The sequence below is a fragment of the Sparassis crispa genome (assembly GCF_003851025.1).
Source record: "Sparassis crispa DNA, contig_000002F, whole genome shotgun sequence".
NCBI classification, from domain to species: Eukaryota; Fungi; Basidiomycota; class Agaricomycetes; order Polyporales; family Sparassidaceae; genus Sparassis; species Sparassis crispa.
The window spans coordinates 2,893,031-2,908,162 of record NW_020939749.1 but is presented as its reverse complement, the minus strand read 5'-3'; the positions used below and the strand labels follow the sequence as shown (position 1 = coordinate 2,908,162).

Here is a 15,132-nt window from a genome sequence, read left to right as displayed (position 1 = left end):
CGGGCGGTACAGTAGAGTAAACTACGTACGTATGAGCAAAATATATTTCTTTTTGTTTCGAACTCGTGGGCGCGTGATTCGACACCTGCGGGAGGCAGAGCGGCTGGCGGGTTCATCTCACGTCGATCTTGTCATACTGAGGGTTCGTCCGATGCACCTCGTCTCGTCCAGCCTGTGACGGCACGAAATCGAGTCGAGCTGTGTCGCCCGAATTCAAGGTAAGCAAAAGAAGTAACAAGCAGCCTGTACGCAGGCTTACCTGTGTCGCGAGTACCAGAACTCAGAAGGCATCCGTGCTAATGTGCAGGACAGTCAGTGGGGCACAGATCGGACTCACCAGTGCGGGCGAAGGTGCGTTCGATCGGCTATATCGTCGATCGAATCCTGAGCTCACCGAAGTGCATTCTCAAGTGCTTCACAGCATTGTGCTGGCATGCAATGAGAGCACGGCTGGACTCGGGGATGTATGGGCAAAGCTCGTAGAAAACAAATATATTTTATCTCCTGTGCAACACAGACCCGTCATCAGCCATTCGAGACCTTCGCACAAGGTGAGGTACTTACCAAGGTTGCCTGCTGATGGCGTAAGACCGCGCTACAGATCGGGAGAACTGTGGATCACATCAATCGTCTGATGAGCGAGGTCCTCACGCAACACCGAGTTAACAAATATATTTTACCCCTGTACAACACAAGTTAGAATCGTTAGGACAAGACGACTCACAAATACTATACATCTACAATGTCAGAAGACTTCAGCGCCGGCATGGCGCCGAGTGCGGTGGCTGCCAATCACAATCCCCCGATTGTCTAGTATATAAGGTGGACGGCAAGGCGTGCACAATCCATGAAATGCAGCTCCGCCTCCTCATGCTCTCAGCCGTTGAGATCTGAAGTGTACAAGTGCTGTCAGTAAACACATGCAGGGAAACAAATACCCTGAGAGCGACAGTGAATGGTGAACAAGCCTCCCGTGCAGACACCGGGCTGGAATGCCATAGAACAGCAATCAAAGGCTGCCTACGATCATCAGCCTAGTAGTACATACAACACGGGAACATCAGCGGTCAGCGGGAAGTAAGCAAGGGGAGACTAACATACTAGTTGTTGCAACATGCCAGTTTGCACCATCAGGGTGAAGCACGGCGGCCAGGGGATAATGAGTACGTCAGACGATGTCGAAAATCAGTCAGCTCAGTGTGAGGAAGCAAGGAGAAAGGGGAGGATCGGTGGATGACGTCAAACACAGAGAAAAGTCCAGTATTTAAGTTGCAGCCAGTGGTCCGTGCGCACGTATCCCCGAGTTTCCATGTCGTCCGAGTGAAAAAATCGTCGGATCAAGTCACCTGGATACACGGCGTGCGTGAGTAACCGGCCCTGATCGCATGACTCACCCGCTTCACCTCAAATTCCACCGACTCACCGCCAACCCTGTCCAGCCCCTTCGCAACAGTCCCCGAATCTTCCGAATATATGCTTCAAATAAATTTGCTGCACTTGTTGCCATAGCCGAGAGCCCCGTGATGTCGTAACAGTTCCGCGCCCGCGTGCAGCTTGAGCGGGGAAGTTTCCCGACCTGGTTTCAAATTGAATTCTTGCTCACCGCTCAATCTCGCATACCGGCTGATTATACTGCCAATTTCTTCGATTTGCAGTGCCCTCTGAGGGTGCAGAGGTTGACAATGAGTGTGTGGACGGACGAGGACCAGGGAGAGCTCACCAGGGTGAAGAAAGCATAAGAGATGTTCGAACTCACTCCAAACCCAAGGCAGAAGCGCCCCAACGAAGGCTCATAGCCTCGTGTCCGTCCTCTAATGTTTACCAGGTCCAGGCTGGACATCTTCAGAGATCTGCTGCGGACGCCGTTGATGCAATCCCGCTGTATCCAAGATTCCGGGTGGCCGATCTTGAGTTCCTTGCAATCTATGCGAATGAGTGCGAATGGAACAGTTCCAGGACAACAATCCATCCACTCTTTGCTCATTCGTTTGTGCATGAATTACTGCCCGCATTCTTCATGTACATATTAGATAGATAGGTAGATAGTTTCTCGACTTACCAGAGCACGCAGCATCTGGGTATTGGTAGACTGGCGGTACTACAGGCAAGGGAAGTGTCAGTGATTTTGGAATGTTAGCCTCTGCAACTTACACCGAGTGTCGATGTCCGACCCGGAAGAGTCTTCTGATGACTGAAGCATTTGCAATGCATGGCGTGCACCCCCGTCCGGTGATCAAATGCCGTCGTCAGCACATAACCATCTAGCTTCTGAGCAGAGCCGAAGTGCTCCATTCATCTCACTGCAAGAGGAGTGTGCTCGGGCCGCAACTGTGAATGTAGACACGGATCCCGCACCTCTCACCTGGTGAATCCACGGGAGTGCAGCACATCCGCAAACGATGTCAGTGCATATGGTACATGTAGGAAATTCAGTACAAGTACATTCATTTGTTGTATACAGAACTGCGAAAGCATTTAGCTTGGAAGATGAACGTTAACATTGATGAGCTCAGAGGTGAGTACTCCACTGGAGTTGTACATTCGCATTTTCGGTCCGACCTGTTGCGCGAAACCTTCCATGCTACGATCGTTCTGATCATCCTGTCCAGGGAACATCCTCGTACACATGCATGTTTGTGCAATGCTTCCCGCGGTCTTGATCACACTGCTGGAGGGAGATTCTAGTCGCGCTCACTGGCATGCACAACATCCGAACTTGGATTTGCACATGCAATGAAAGCAGACCATGGAGCATACCATTCCAGTGCGAAAGCAGGTACGTAGAGCACAGAGGAGGCCACTCGGTTCTCAGTGAAGTGGTTGACAGCGTGGATAAAGAAAGAGTTGAGTCTGACGTGCACCCGTCAATCGTCCGATGAGCTTCCAACGACACTTACCAAATCTGTCAAATGGTGCTCTTGGCTCAAGACTCAGAGTCGGGTTGATATCCACATCACTTTGTCTCTCGCGTCGATAACTCCATCTCGTGTACTGTAGTCTAAGACCTGTTACTTGCAAAGTGGTTGCCTCACTGTCTGGTAATAGTATTTTTGTAGAAATTGAATTGTACCACTTGCAGTCCGATTGTCAAGCTGCCATCCGAGTCTCGGTCCTCAGACATGTCAACAGTGCATGATCGGATGGCATTTCCACGTAGGAGTTGTGTCTCAGAAAGTCTGTAATTCATCGGAATATGAAGGTCAGTCTTTCCGGAGATGTACACGGACCTCCGATGCATCATTAGATCCAGGTATCTTGCAGAGATGCCCCAAACATCTTTGCACGTCTTTGACCAAGAAGCACAAGGATGTTTGGGGCACTTCTGCAAGATACTTTGATCCCACTTACCATGTTATTTGCTGTTTCTAGGTATCCCGAGCATGATCTTGAACCCTGTCCTATCCTCCCGTGCAGTTCCCGACGGTATGTCGTCAGATTGCTTTGTCCATGCCAATCACATTTCGGAATGGAAGGGTGAGTCTGACATCATAAGGAGCAACCGAGCAATCAGCAATCACATCTCTGGATCGCGCCTCGGGTAGTCATGACTACTAATTTCTGATTTCTGATCCCCGCCTAACTCTGTTTACTCACCAGATGTCAACGACCCATCAAATTTTGGCTACGATCAGCGGCCATCAGTGTCAGGCCGACCTGAATATATCTTTCATCCCACATTTTTCTTTCACCCACTCACCTTCCTCCCTCTCTCCCTCCAGAACAGGTTTCACTAACCTGACGCCCACTCTTGACATCTCTTGCAGCTCGCATCAAGTCCAGAATGCAGCACTCCAACAATGTGTGGTTTCAAGGTCAGCAAGCCGCAGCGAAACTCGGTGTGGATGGATGCGCGGAGGTTTGTACTGACCTCTCTCACACTGATTAGAGTTCACATCATGCTGACGAAACCCTGCGAGAATAGAAACTGTATGTGGCCATCGACAAGAGGTGCAGCTTGCGACAAGGCATCATTCCTACCACGCATCGCACGGACTGGTGTGTTTTAGCACTATTGTAGAATCCGATTCCATCTGACTGATACTTTTCATGTAGGTGTTTGTGCTTGGATTCCCGAGATTCTTGCATGTGATGAGCATGCTGCAAGTCGCGATCATACCGAGTTGTCGAGAATGTTAGCACGAGAGCAGCATCCGATCAAGATGTCTCAAAAGGGCATGTCTCTATGTTAGTGCCAGAGTCCCCGACTTACATACCTTCTACTCCAGGCATCCTCGCTCGAATCTCGGACCTCAGCGTAGCTACGAGCCTCGCGTGGAACGGACAGGATAACCTCGAGTCCTGCGAGCCCACCGCATTGGGAACAACAGGTTCTCGAAGTGACCGAGTGCGCAGTACGTCGATATTTGCATTAGATGTCTGAGACCGCATCGAGCTCACGTTCATACCTCGAAAATGGGTAAAATGATGCGTCAATTTCTGGAAGCTCAAGCCCAGCGGCGAGCGTGACGCATTCCTCCAGAGAGTGCATCGCTCAGCGCTGTTCCTGCGATTCTCTGGAAGACGGCTCGGTGGCCACGGTCCGGGCAGCGGGGCGGAGCGCCGCAGCCGCCCATCTCGCTCGCCTGGAACGCCGAGGAGAGCATGTCGTGCAGAGCGTGGTCGATGACGACGCCGTGAGTGAGACGGACTCGCAACGGGTATGTAGACCTCTACATTAGATGTCCCAGGCCGCCTCGAGCTCACCTTTCTGTCTCAAAAATAGGTAATGTTTTGTCCCAATATTCCGAGGCTCAAGCCCAGCGGCGAGCGTCCTCCGCTCCTGAAGAGAAAGTATCGTCCTCCCCGCGGTCTTCTGTACGGCGGTGGGACGGCTGCGGTCCGGGGGGCGGCGCGCAGCGCCGGCAGTGCCTTCTCGCTCGAACGCTAAGGAGAGCACGTCGGGCAGAATGTCCTCGACATCATCCATCGGTGATGCGGGTACGTAGGCGTCCGCATTAGATGTCCCAGGCCGCTCGAGCTCACTTCTCTACCTCAAAAATAGGTAAAATTTCGTGTCGATTTTCCGATGTTCAAGCCCAGCGGCGAGCGTCGTCCGCTCCTCAACCGAGTGAATCGTCCTCCTCGCGGTCGTCTGTACGACAGCGGGACGGTTGCAGTCCTGGGAGCGGCGCGAAGCGACGCAAGTCCCTCCTCGCTAGCCTGGAACATCGGGGAGAGCACGCTGCAGAGCGTCCTCGACGTCATCCGTCGGCAATGCGGGTACGTGAACCTACGCATTAGATGTCCGAGGCCGCCTCGAGCTCACCTTTTCGTCTCAAAAATAGGTCATACCTTGGGTCGATTTTCTGAGGTTCAAGCCCAGCGGCGAGCGTCATCCACTCTTCAAGAGAAAGTGTCATTCTCCTCGCGGACCCTTGTACGATAAGGAGACGGCTGCGGTCCGGGGAGCGGCGCGCAGCGCCGCGAGTCCCCATCTCGCTGCCGAGGAGAGCGCGTCGGGCAGGATGTCGAGAGGGGCACGCAGTGGGTACGTGGGCTTTCGCATTAGATGTCGCGGGCCCCGTCGAGCTCACTTTTCCCCCGTGAAATTAGGGGATTTGGAGCGCCGAATTCTCGAGGCCCAAGCCCAGCGGCGAGCGTCACGCGGTGCAGAAGATATTGCACCGACGTCCCCGCCATTCGACGCCTTCGAGCGAAGCGGTTGCGTAGCGAGGGCGGCGGCGCGCAGCGCCGCCAGTCCCGATCGTGCTCTCCTCCCACTCCACCACTTGCCAGTCGGTCTGTGGGTTGGCAGTCTTCGATCGCGGGCTGAGGGCAGCGTCGCAAGGCCTCTGTCTCAGTGCCGTACGAGACTGAACGCGTCCACGCCGCTCACCGCGTGTTTCCAACGTTGAGGTCCAGAGAAGAGGGGCGCGCAGCGCCCCGCGGTTTCCCGTCCGAGTCGCCTGCGGCATTGAGGACGACGTTCTTCTCGTGCTGGCGCGCTCCCACTCGTTGGTGGAACGTTCGAGGTGCGCGTCGTGCCGTCGTGGCTCGCATAGACCGTGAGTCTTGCTGCTTCACCCTTAGAGCTGTCCCGCTGAGTCCTGACCAGGCCTCGATCTTCCACGATTACGCCGTGGATTGGGACGTCGCGCGTGCGCGTTCGTCTCCCGTGTGCGGCGGTTGTCGATGCACCGTGCCTGCATGATGTCTACGTGAGTGCGGTTTTGCTTTGTTCGGAGTTTGCAATGCGCTCACCTTTGAACGTCGGTGTTTTTAGGCTTGAATTTCCGCGCGTCCGGTGCTGGGCGGACGTCCTCCGCGGATCGTCGCTACTTCCCGCCGAAGGCTTGCGGTCGACGCTGGAGCCTTCTGCTGCGGGAGTGGATGTTGGCCTCCCCCCGGCGTCTCGTCGATGGGACGCAGAGGTCGACTGCGCCCCCCCTCCGCTGTGCAAGCCTGCACCAGGTTCGTCGTTCTGCTGTCTGTCGCGGGTTGCGCGATACCGGTGGGTGTCGTTTCGTCCCTTGTGGTGCGTCCGATGCTGATGGTGTTCGGCTGACCAGGCGTCGATCGTCGCCGAGATCCACGCGGTGAAAGCGTACAACGCCGCCGAGCGCGTTTGAAGTCGGTGCGACGCGCACCTCGCGGGGCACGGCACGCGTCTGTGTGCTTGTCACACGAGCACTCTCGCGGTCGACGCCAGAATGCGCGGCGCGCGGTGTCGTTGGACGGCGATGTGGTACGTGCGTGTTCTGCACACTGTTCTTGCTGCTGCTAATCGTTCGCACGCGTTTCCAGGCCGTGTCGTCGCCTCTGAGTGCGCTGCAGAGAACGAAACGTGGGGCGTGTGTGGTGGAGGGCCTTGTTGAGGCTTGCCTGTGCTGTTGCGGGCCCCGGGCTCCTCATCGGCCGCATTCTGCGTCCTCCGCATTCGCAATGGGCAGGCTTTCTGGACGCGTGAGGCGGAACGCAAGTGTCAGCAAACGCAACGCACGTCAACCTCGAATTAGGAAGACTCACCGGAGATCGACTGTCAAGCACGCGAGCTGCAAAGTACGATGGGCGCGGTCTCGCGCGATCTCCCGCAGAAGGGATGGTGCGGTGTGGTGCGTCGCGTTACGAGGGGATCACTGACGGAGTTTTTTTCGCAGAACTTCGCGCCGTCCTCGCGAGCTCATCTCCTTGGAACGGCACGCCTCGGTCGAGTGCACGAGAAGCCATCCTCTGCGCGCGAGAGTTGTCGAAACAGAGCGTACGGGCGGCGGCTTAGCGCGGCAAAGGGGAGCTGACCGGTGGGAAGGAAGGACCGGGCGCGAGAGGCGAGGGACGCAGGACTGGAGGAACAGGCTGAGGATGAGAGGGAGACGTGGAGCTAGCGTAGACAGAACACATGTCAGACGGCGCGAGATCGAGCGCGCGCGAGAGACTCAGCAGAGCTCGGACGGCTCTATGCACGAAAGACTCACCCACCAGAGTGCCCTATGCACGAAAAGACAGCCTATCTCTCGAATTTATGCTGGATGTTTCCTCCGAGCCATCCGATGCAGGCCAGAGATCACCAGAGACTTTGCAGCCACCGGGGAAGCGGGTCACGTGCTCCCGACCAATGGGGAGGGAGAGGCGGCGTTGAGTTGGTCGTGCCGCAAGCCAATAGCAACGCTCGTCGCCCACCGAATTGCGTCTCATCCCAGGCCAATCAATGGACCCCGTCGATCACCTCTTCCACCCCGGCCCAGCTTATCCGTCCTACCGTCAGTCTTTTCCGCAGAAAACAAACATATCCCCGCACGCTGACCCCCGCCCAGCCCACCAGCCCGTCTACAACTTCTACCCCCACCGTCCCTCGCCCCCGCACTCTCCAGCGCCAGTCCCCCTCTTCCACCAGCAGCCACCCCAGGACTCCCACCAGCGCGACCCAGACCAGCCCGTCGACCAGATACACGACGACCCCCCCATCGACGAGGAGCCCCTCTATGTCAACGCGAAGCAGTATTATCGCATCCTCAAACGGCGCGTCGCCCGCGCCCGCATCGAGGAGTTGCACAGGCTCTCCAAGCAGCGCAAGGTACCCCTCTTCCTCTCCTCATTATTTTTCGCGCCCTCAACTCATCTACGCCAGCCGTACCTCCACGAGTCGCGCCATAAGCATGCCATGCGCCGTCCCCGCGGTCCCGGCGGTCGCTTCCTCACCGCAGAGGAGATAGCCGCACAAAAGAACCTGCAAGCCGATGCGGGGCCTTCCAACTCCACATCCCCGGACGCCGACGATGAGGACGCCATCGACGTCGACCGCGACATTGACAGGGACGTCGACATGTCCGTCGACAGCCCCATCGAGCCCCCTAAGCCGCCGACGTTCCAAATCCAGCAGCTCGAGGAGCAGCGCGTCCAGCCGAAGCTGCAGGCACTCGAGGAGCAGGATCATAGCGAGAAGCCGCGCCCTCCGCCAGCCTCGCAGCCATCTATTCAACCATCTATACAGCCGCGTCCGCAACGTCCGCGCCAGCCGTCCCCGTCTTACATACAGCCGCAGGCCCAGATGCAGGCGCAGCAACAGCTTCAAGCGCAGTCACAGATGCAGGCGCAACACCAATTACAAGCGCATGCGCAGATGCGCGTGCAGCACCCAATACAGCCTCAGGCTCCGCAGATGATTCGGCAGCACTCGCAGACCCGTATTCAGATGCAGCCTCAGACACAAATGCAACCACCAGCGTCGGCGCATTCACAGACCCAGCAGACGATTCGCCGGCCGTCTCTGACTCTCCAGCAGCAGCAGCAGCAGTTACCACAGCATTCCCCCCTCGTGCACTCGCAAGCGCAGCTTCAGCCGCAACAGCAACAACAATCGCAGCCGATGCGCTCACCCACATACGAGCATCCGCACCAACACCAGCACATGGGGATGTTGCACGGCACCAGCCCAACGAACCTCATGAACGTCAACGCCAACGTTGGCTACCACCATCCGCTTTCGCCTGCGCCAGTCTCGCCGGTTCCCCAAGATGGACATCGTGCGCACGAGCACTCGCGTCACCTCGGATCTCACCTTCAGCAGGTGTCGTCGGTTCAGCAGATGCAGGACTCGCCCTCGCAGACGACATCGCCACAGATGACGTCCCCGCAGATCTCACTGCGCGCGCCGTATGCGGCAATGCAGATGCACCATGTTCCGCACCCGCATGCTCACGCACGCCATCATCATTCACTCGTTGGTCGGGGGGAGCAAGTTTACCATGACGTGCCCGGCAGCGAGTATAGCGGCGGCGCATCGGGGAGGCGATAGGACGGTATCAAACACATTTAAACCTTCATATGTTCGACTCGTTGTCGATGCGGGGATCAGCACTAGACAAGGCTCGGACGAGACACTGGAGACGGACGCGAGCGAAAACGTCGAGGCCGCAATACAGAAGAGGAATGCAGGGCGGAGAGAAAGGAGGTCGAACGAGGGCGCGATCGCAAGGTCGAGACGTCAAGACGAGTAGAGTCCGCACACGCCCCTCCGGCGCGAAAAATGCATGAGCGACGCCAATGGACGAGGAACGCTACCTCGAGCAACGAAGAGATGGACCAAACGCACGGGCGAGAATGAGTGAGGATGACGGTGGAAGCCCTGATGCTGCGATACGGACGTGCTGCAGAATGAGCAGCTGGACGGTTTTTGTGTGCTCGGTTGGGCACGTTCTCACAATGCCAGGCTCGACAGTCGGTTCCCCGCACACGGAAATGCACGAGGACATACGACGCGGAGTGAGCTCTGAAGCATGCGAGAGAAGACGAGCTCGCGAACAGTTTGTCGGTCATGCACACGCGGCCCTCATCCAGTAACAATGGACTGAACGACCGAGGACGATGGGTCATGACCTGGCGCCCTTCCTCGTCGTGCCCTGGCGTCTCAACGCCGAGTGTTTCGCACTACAGGTTGTGCAGGCATTGAAGTGACATTCCCGCGGAGAATTCTCTGACGCCCAATGCCTTCGTCTTGCGTGAACACTTCCAGCGTGTCGTCTTGCTCCGCCCATGCAGTCCTCCCTGCTGCAGGGCTCGCAGCCGCGCTCGCATTGCAGCATCGGAACGCCGCCCAGGTACGCCGTGTTATTCTTTCCATCTTGCACTCGGCGGATGAGAGAGGGCGACGCCGCCAGGCGAGCAGATCACAGTCCGCGAGCTCGCAGGGATTCGTTCCCACTGTAGCGTCTGCGCTCGATGCCCAAGCACACTCGGTGCCGTTGCGTCTCTGCATGACGCGGGCGGTACAGTAGAGTAAACTACGTACGTATGAGCAAAATATATTTCTTTTTGTTTCGAACTCGTGGGCGCGTGATTCGACACCTGCGGGAGGCAGAGCGGCTGGCGGGTTCATCTCACGTCGATCTTGTCATACTGAGGGTTCGTCCGATGCACCTCGTCTCGTCCAGCCTGTGACGGCACGAAATCGAGTCGAGCTGTGTCGCCCGAATTCAAGGTAAGCAAAAGAAGTAACAAGCAGCCTGTACGCAGGCTTACCTGTGTCGCGAGTACCAGAACTCAGAAGGCATCCGTGCTAATGTGCAGGACAGTCAGTGGGGCACAGATCGGACTCACCAGTGCGGGCGAAGGTGCGTTCGATCGGCTATATCGTCGATCGAATCCTGAGCTCACCGAAGTGCATTCTCAAGTGCTTCACAGCATTGTGCTGGCATGCAATGAGAGCACGGCTGGACTCGGGGATGTATGGGCAAAGCTCGTAGAAAACAAATATATTTTATCTCCTGTGCAACACAGACCCGTCATCAGCCATTCGAGACCTTCGCACAAGGTGAGGTACTTACCAAGGTTGCCTGCTGATGGCGTAAGACCGCGCTACAGATCGGGAGAACTGTGGATCACATCAATCGTCTGATGAGCGAGGTCCTCACGCAACACCGAGTTAACAAATATATTTTACCCCTGTACAACACAAGTTAGAATCGTTAGGACAAGACGACTCACAAATACTATACATCTACAATGTCAGAAGACTTCAGCGCCGGCATGGCGCCGAGTGCGGTGGCTGCCAATCACAATCCCCCGATTGTCTAGTATATAAGGTGGACGGCAAGGCGTGCACAATCCATGAAATGCAGCTCCGCCTCCTCATGCTCTCAGCCGTTGAGATCTGAAGTGTACAAGTGCTGTCAGTAAACACATGCAGGGAAACAAATACCCTGAGAGCGACAGTGAATGGTGAACAAGCCTCCCGTGCAGACACCGGGCTGGAATGCCATAGAACAGCAATCAAGGCTGCCTACGATCATCAGCCTAGTAGTACATACAACACGGGAACATCAGCGGTCAGCGGGAAGTAAGCAAGGGGAGACTAACATACTAGTTGTTGCAACATGCCAGTTTGCACCATCAGGGTGAAGCACGGCGGCCAGGGGATAATGAGTACGTCAGACGATGTCGAAAATCAGTCAGCTCAGTGTGAGGAAGCAAGGAGAAAGGGGAGGATCGGTGGATGACGTCAAACACAGAGAAAAGTCCAGTATTTAAGTTGCAGCCAGTGGTCCGTGCGCACGTATCCCCGAGTTTCCATGTCGTCCGAGTGAAAAAATCGTCGGATCAAGTCACCTGGATACACGGCGTGCGTGAGTAACCGGCCCTGATCGCATGACTCACCCGCTTCACCTCAAATTCCACCGACTCACCGCCAACCCTGTCCAGCCCCTTCGCAACAGTCCCCGAATCTTCCGAATATATGCTTCAAATAAATTTGCTGCACTTGTTGCCATAGCCGAGAGCCCCGTGATGTCGTAACAGTTCCGCGCCCGCGTGCAGCTTGAGCGGGGAAGTTTCCCGACCTGGTTTCAAATTGAATTCTTGCTCACCGCTCAATCTCGCATACCGGCTGATTATACTGCCAATTTCTTCGATTTGCAGTGCCCTCTGAGGGTGCAGAGGTTGACAATGAGTGTGTGGACGGACGAGGACCAGGGAGAGCTCACCAGGGTGAAGAAAGCATAAGAGATGTTCGAACTCACTCCAAACCCAAGGCAGAAGCGCCCCAACGAAGGCTCATAGCCTCGTGTCCGTCCTCTAATGTTTACCAGGTCCAGGCTGGACATCTTCAGAGATCTGCTGCGGACGCCGTTGATGCAATCCCGCTGTATCCAAGATTCCGGGTGGCCGATCTTGAGTTCCTTGCAATCTATGCGAATGAGTGCGAATGGAACAGTTCCAGGACAACAATCCATCCACTCTTTGCTCATTCGTTTGTGCATGAATTACTGCCCGCATTCTTCATGTACATATTAGATAGATAGGTAGATAGTTTCTCGACTTACCAGAGCACGCAGCATCTGGGTATTGGTAGACTGGCGGTACTACAGGCAAGGGAAGTGTCAGTGATTTTGGAATGTTAGCCTCTGCAACTTACACCGAGTGTCGATGTCCGACCCGGAAGAGTCTTCTGATGACTGAAGCATTTGCAATGCATGGCGTGCACCCCCGTCCGGTGATCAAATGCCGTCGTCAGCACATAACCATCTAGCTTCTGAGCAGAGCCGAAGTGCTCCATTCATCTCACTGCAAGAGGAGTGTGCTCGGGCCGCAACTGTGAATGTAGACACGGATCCCGCACCTCTCACCTGGTGAATCCACGGGAGTGCAGCACATCCGCAAACGATGTCAGTGCATATGGTACATGTAGGAAATTCAGTACAAGTACATTCATTTGTTGTATACAGAACTGCGAAAGCATTTAGCTTGGAAGATGAACGTTAACATTGATGAGCTCAGAGGTGAGTACTCCACTGGAGTTGTACATTCGCATTTTCGGTCCGACCTGTTGCGCGAAACCTTCCATGCTACGATCGTTCTGATCATCCTGTCCAGGGAACATCCTCGTACACATGCATGTTTGTGCAATGCTTCCCGCGGTCTTGATCACACTGCTGGAGGGAGATTCTAGTCGCGCTCACTGGCATGCACAACATCCGAACTTGGATTTGCACATGCAATGAAAGCAGACCATGGAGCATACCATTCCAGTGCGAAAGCAGGTACGTAGAGCACAGAGGAGGCCACTCGGTTCTCAGTGAAGTGGTTGACAGCGTGGATAAAGAAAGAGTTGAGTCTGACGTGCACCCGTCAATCGTCCGATGAGCTTCCAACGACACTTACCAAATCTGTCAAATGGTGCTCTTGGCTCAAGACTCAGAGTCGGGTTGATATCCACATCACTTTGTCTCTCGCGTCGATAACTCCATCTCGTGTACTGTAGTCTAAGACCTGTTACTTGCAAAGTGGTTGCCTCACTGTCTGGTAATAGTATTTTTGTAGAAATTGAATTGTACCACTTGCAGTCCGATTGTCAAGCTGCCATCCGAGTCTCGGTCCTCAGACATGTCAACAGTGCATGATCGGATGGCATTTCCACGTAGGAGTTGTGTCTCAGAAAGTCTGTAATTCATCGGAATATGAAGGTCAGTCTTTCCGGAGATGTACACGGACCTCCGATGCATCATTAGATCCAGGTATCTTGCAGAGATGCCCCAAACATCTTTGCACGTCTTTGACCAAGAAGCACAAGGATGTTTGGGGCACTTCTGCAAGATACTTTGATCCCACTTACCATGTTATTTGCTGTTTCTAGGTATCCCGAGCATGATCTTGAACCCTGTCCTATCCTCCCGTGCAGTTCCCGACGGTATGTCGTCAGATTGCTTTGTCCATGCCAATCACATTTCGGAATGGAAGGGTGAGTCTGACATCATAAGGAGCAACCGAGCAATCAGCAATCACATCTCTGGATCGCGCCTCGGGTAGTCATGACTACTAATTTCTGATTTCTGATCCCCGCCTAACTCTGTTTACTCACCAGATGTCAACGACCCATCAAATTTTGGCTACGATCAGCGGCCATCAGTGTCAGGCCGACCTGAATATATCTTTCATCCCACATTTTTCTTTCACCCACTCACCTTCCTCCCTCTCTCCCTCCAGAACAGGTTTCACTAACCTGACGCCCACTCTTGACATCTCTTGCAGCTCGCATCAAGTCCAGAATGCAGCACTCCAACAATGTGTGGTTTCAAGGTCAGCAAGCCGCAGCGAAACTCGGTGTGGATGGATGCGCGGAGGTTTGTACTGACCTCTCTCACACTGATTAGAGTTCACATCATGCTGACGAAACCCTGCGAGAATAGAAACTGTATGTGGCCATCGACAAGAGGTGCAGCTTGCGACAAGGCATCATTCCTACCACGCATCGCACGGACTGGTGTGTTTTAGCACTATTGTAGAATCCGATTCCATCTGACTGATACTTTTCATGTAGGTGTTTGTGCTTGGATTCCCGAGATTCTTGCATGTGATGAGCATGCTGCAAGTCGCGATCATACCGAGTTGTCGAGAATGTTAGCACGAGAGCAGCATCCGATCAAGATGTCTCAAAAGGGCATGTCTCTATGTTAGTGCCAGAGTCCCCGACTTACATACCTTCTACTCCAGGCATCCTCGCTCGAATCTCGGACCTCAGCGTAGCTACGAGCCTCGCGTGGAACGGACAGGATAACCTCGAGTCCTGCGAGCCCACCGCATTGGGAACAACAGGTTCTCGAAGTGACCGAGTGCGCAGTACGTCGATATTTGCATTAGATGTCTGAGACCGCATCGAGCTCACGTTCATACCTCGAAAATGGGTAAAATGATGCGTCAATTTCTGGAAGCTCAAGCCCAGCGGCGAGCGTGACGCATTCCTCCAGAGAGTGCATCGCTCAGCGCTGTTCCTGCGATTCTCTGGAAGACGGCTCGGTGGCCACGGTCCGGGCAGCGGGGCGGAGCGCCGCAGCCGCCCATCTCGCTCGCCTGGAACGCCGAGGAGAGCATGTCGTGCAGAGCGTGGTCGATGACGACGCCGTGAGTGAGACGGACTCGCAACGGGTATGTAGACCTCTACATTAGATGTCCCAGGCCGCCTCGAGCTCACCTTTCTGTCTCAAAAATAGGTAATGTTTTGTCCCAATATTCCGAGGCTCAAGCCCAGCGGCGAGCGTCCTCCGCTCCTGAAGAGAAAGTATCGTCCTCCCCGCGGTCTTCTGTACGGCGGTGGGACGGCTGCGGTCCGGGGGGCGGCGCGCAGCGCCGGCAGTGCCTTCTCGCTCGAACGCTAAGGAGAGCACGTCGGGCAGAATGTCCTCGACATCATCCATCGGTGATGCG

At 55.2% G+C, this 15,132-nt stretch overlaps 4 protein-coding genes across 4 annotated transcripts; 2 read left to right on the top strand and 2 right to left on the bottom strand.

Annotated features, from left to right (window-relative positions):
* Nucleotides 1-4,675: 4,675 nt before the first annotated feature.
* SCP_0309770 (hypothetical protein) lies at nucleotides 4,676-4,927 on the bottom strand (the record flags this gene model as incomplete). Its single annotated transcript, XM_027756362.1, has 1 exon — nucleotides 4,676-4,927. One exon carries the CDS (start codon nucleotides 4,925-4,927, stop codon nucleotides 4,676-4,678), a length of 252 nt encoding a protein of 83 aa, XP_027612163.1.
* A 99-nt stretch (nucleotides 4,928-5,026) lies between these two features.
* Nucleotides 5,027-7,235, top strand: SCP_0309760 (hypothetical protein; the record flags this gene model as incomplete). Its single annotated transcript, XM_027756361.1, has 10 exons — nucleotides 5,027-5,224; nucleotides 5,286-5,484; nucleotides 5,554-5,735; nucleotides 5,789-6,005; nucleotides 6,056-6,158; nucleotides 6,224-6,411; nucleotides 6,510-6,685; nucleotides 6,745-6,903; nucleotides 6,957-7,052; nucleotides 7,098-7,235. The coding sequence occupies 10 exons, from the start codon at nucleotides 5,027-5,029 to the stop codon at nucleotides 7,233-7,235; spliced, it is 1,656 nt and encodes a 551-aa protein (XP_027612162.1).
* A 410-nt stretch (nucleotides 7,236-7,645) lies between these two features.
* Nucleotides 7,646-9,232, top strand: SCP_0309750 (predicted protein; the record flags this gene model as incomplete). The annotated part of the gene is made up of 1 exon (XM_027756360.1): nucleotides 7,646-9,232. One exon carries the CDS (start codon nucleotides 7,646-7,648, stop codon nucleotides 9,230-9,232), a length of 1,587 nt encoding a protein of 528 aa, XP_027612161.1.
* Nucleotides 9,233-14,870: 5,638 nt separating this feature from the next.
* On the bottom strand, nucleotides 14,871-15,122 carry SCP_0309740 (hypothetical protein; the record flags this gene model as incomplete). Its single annotated transcript, XM_027756359.1, has 1 exon — nucleotides 14,871-15,122. One exon carries the CDS (start codon nucleotides 15,120-15,122, stop codon nucleotides 14,871-14,873), a length of 252 nt encoding a protein of 83 aa, XP_027612160.1.
* Nucleotides 15,123-15,132: the final 10 nt, after the last annotated feature.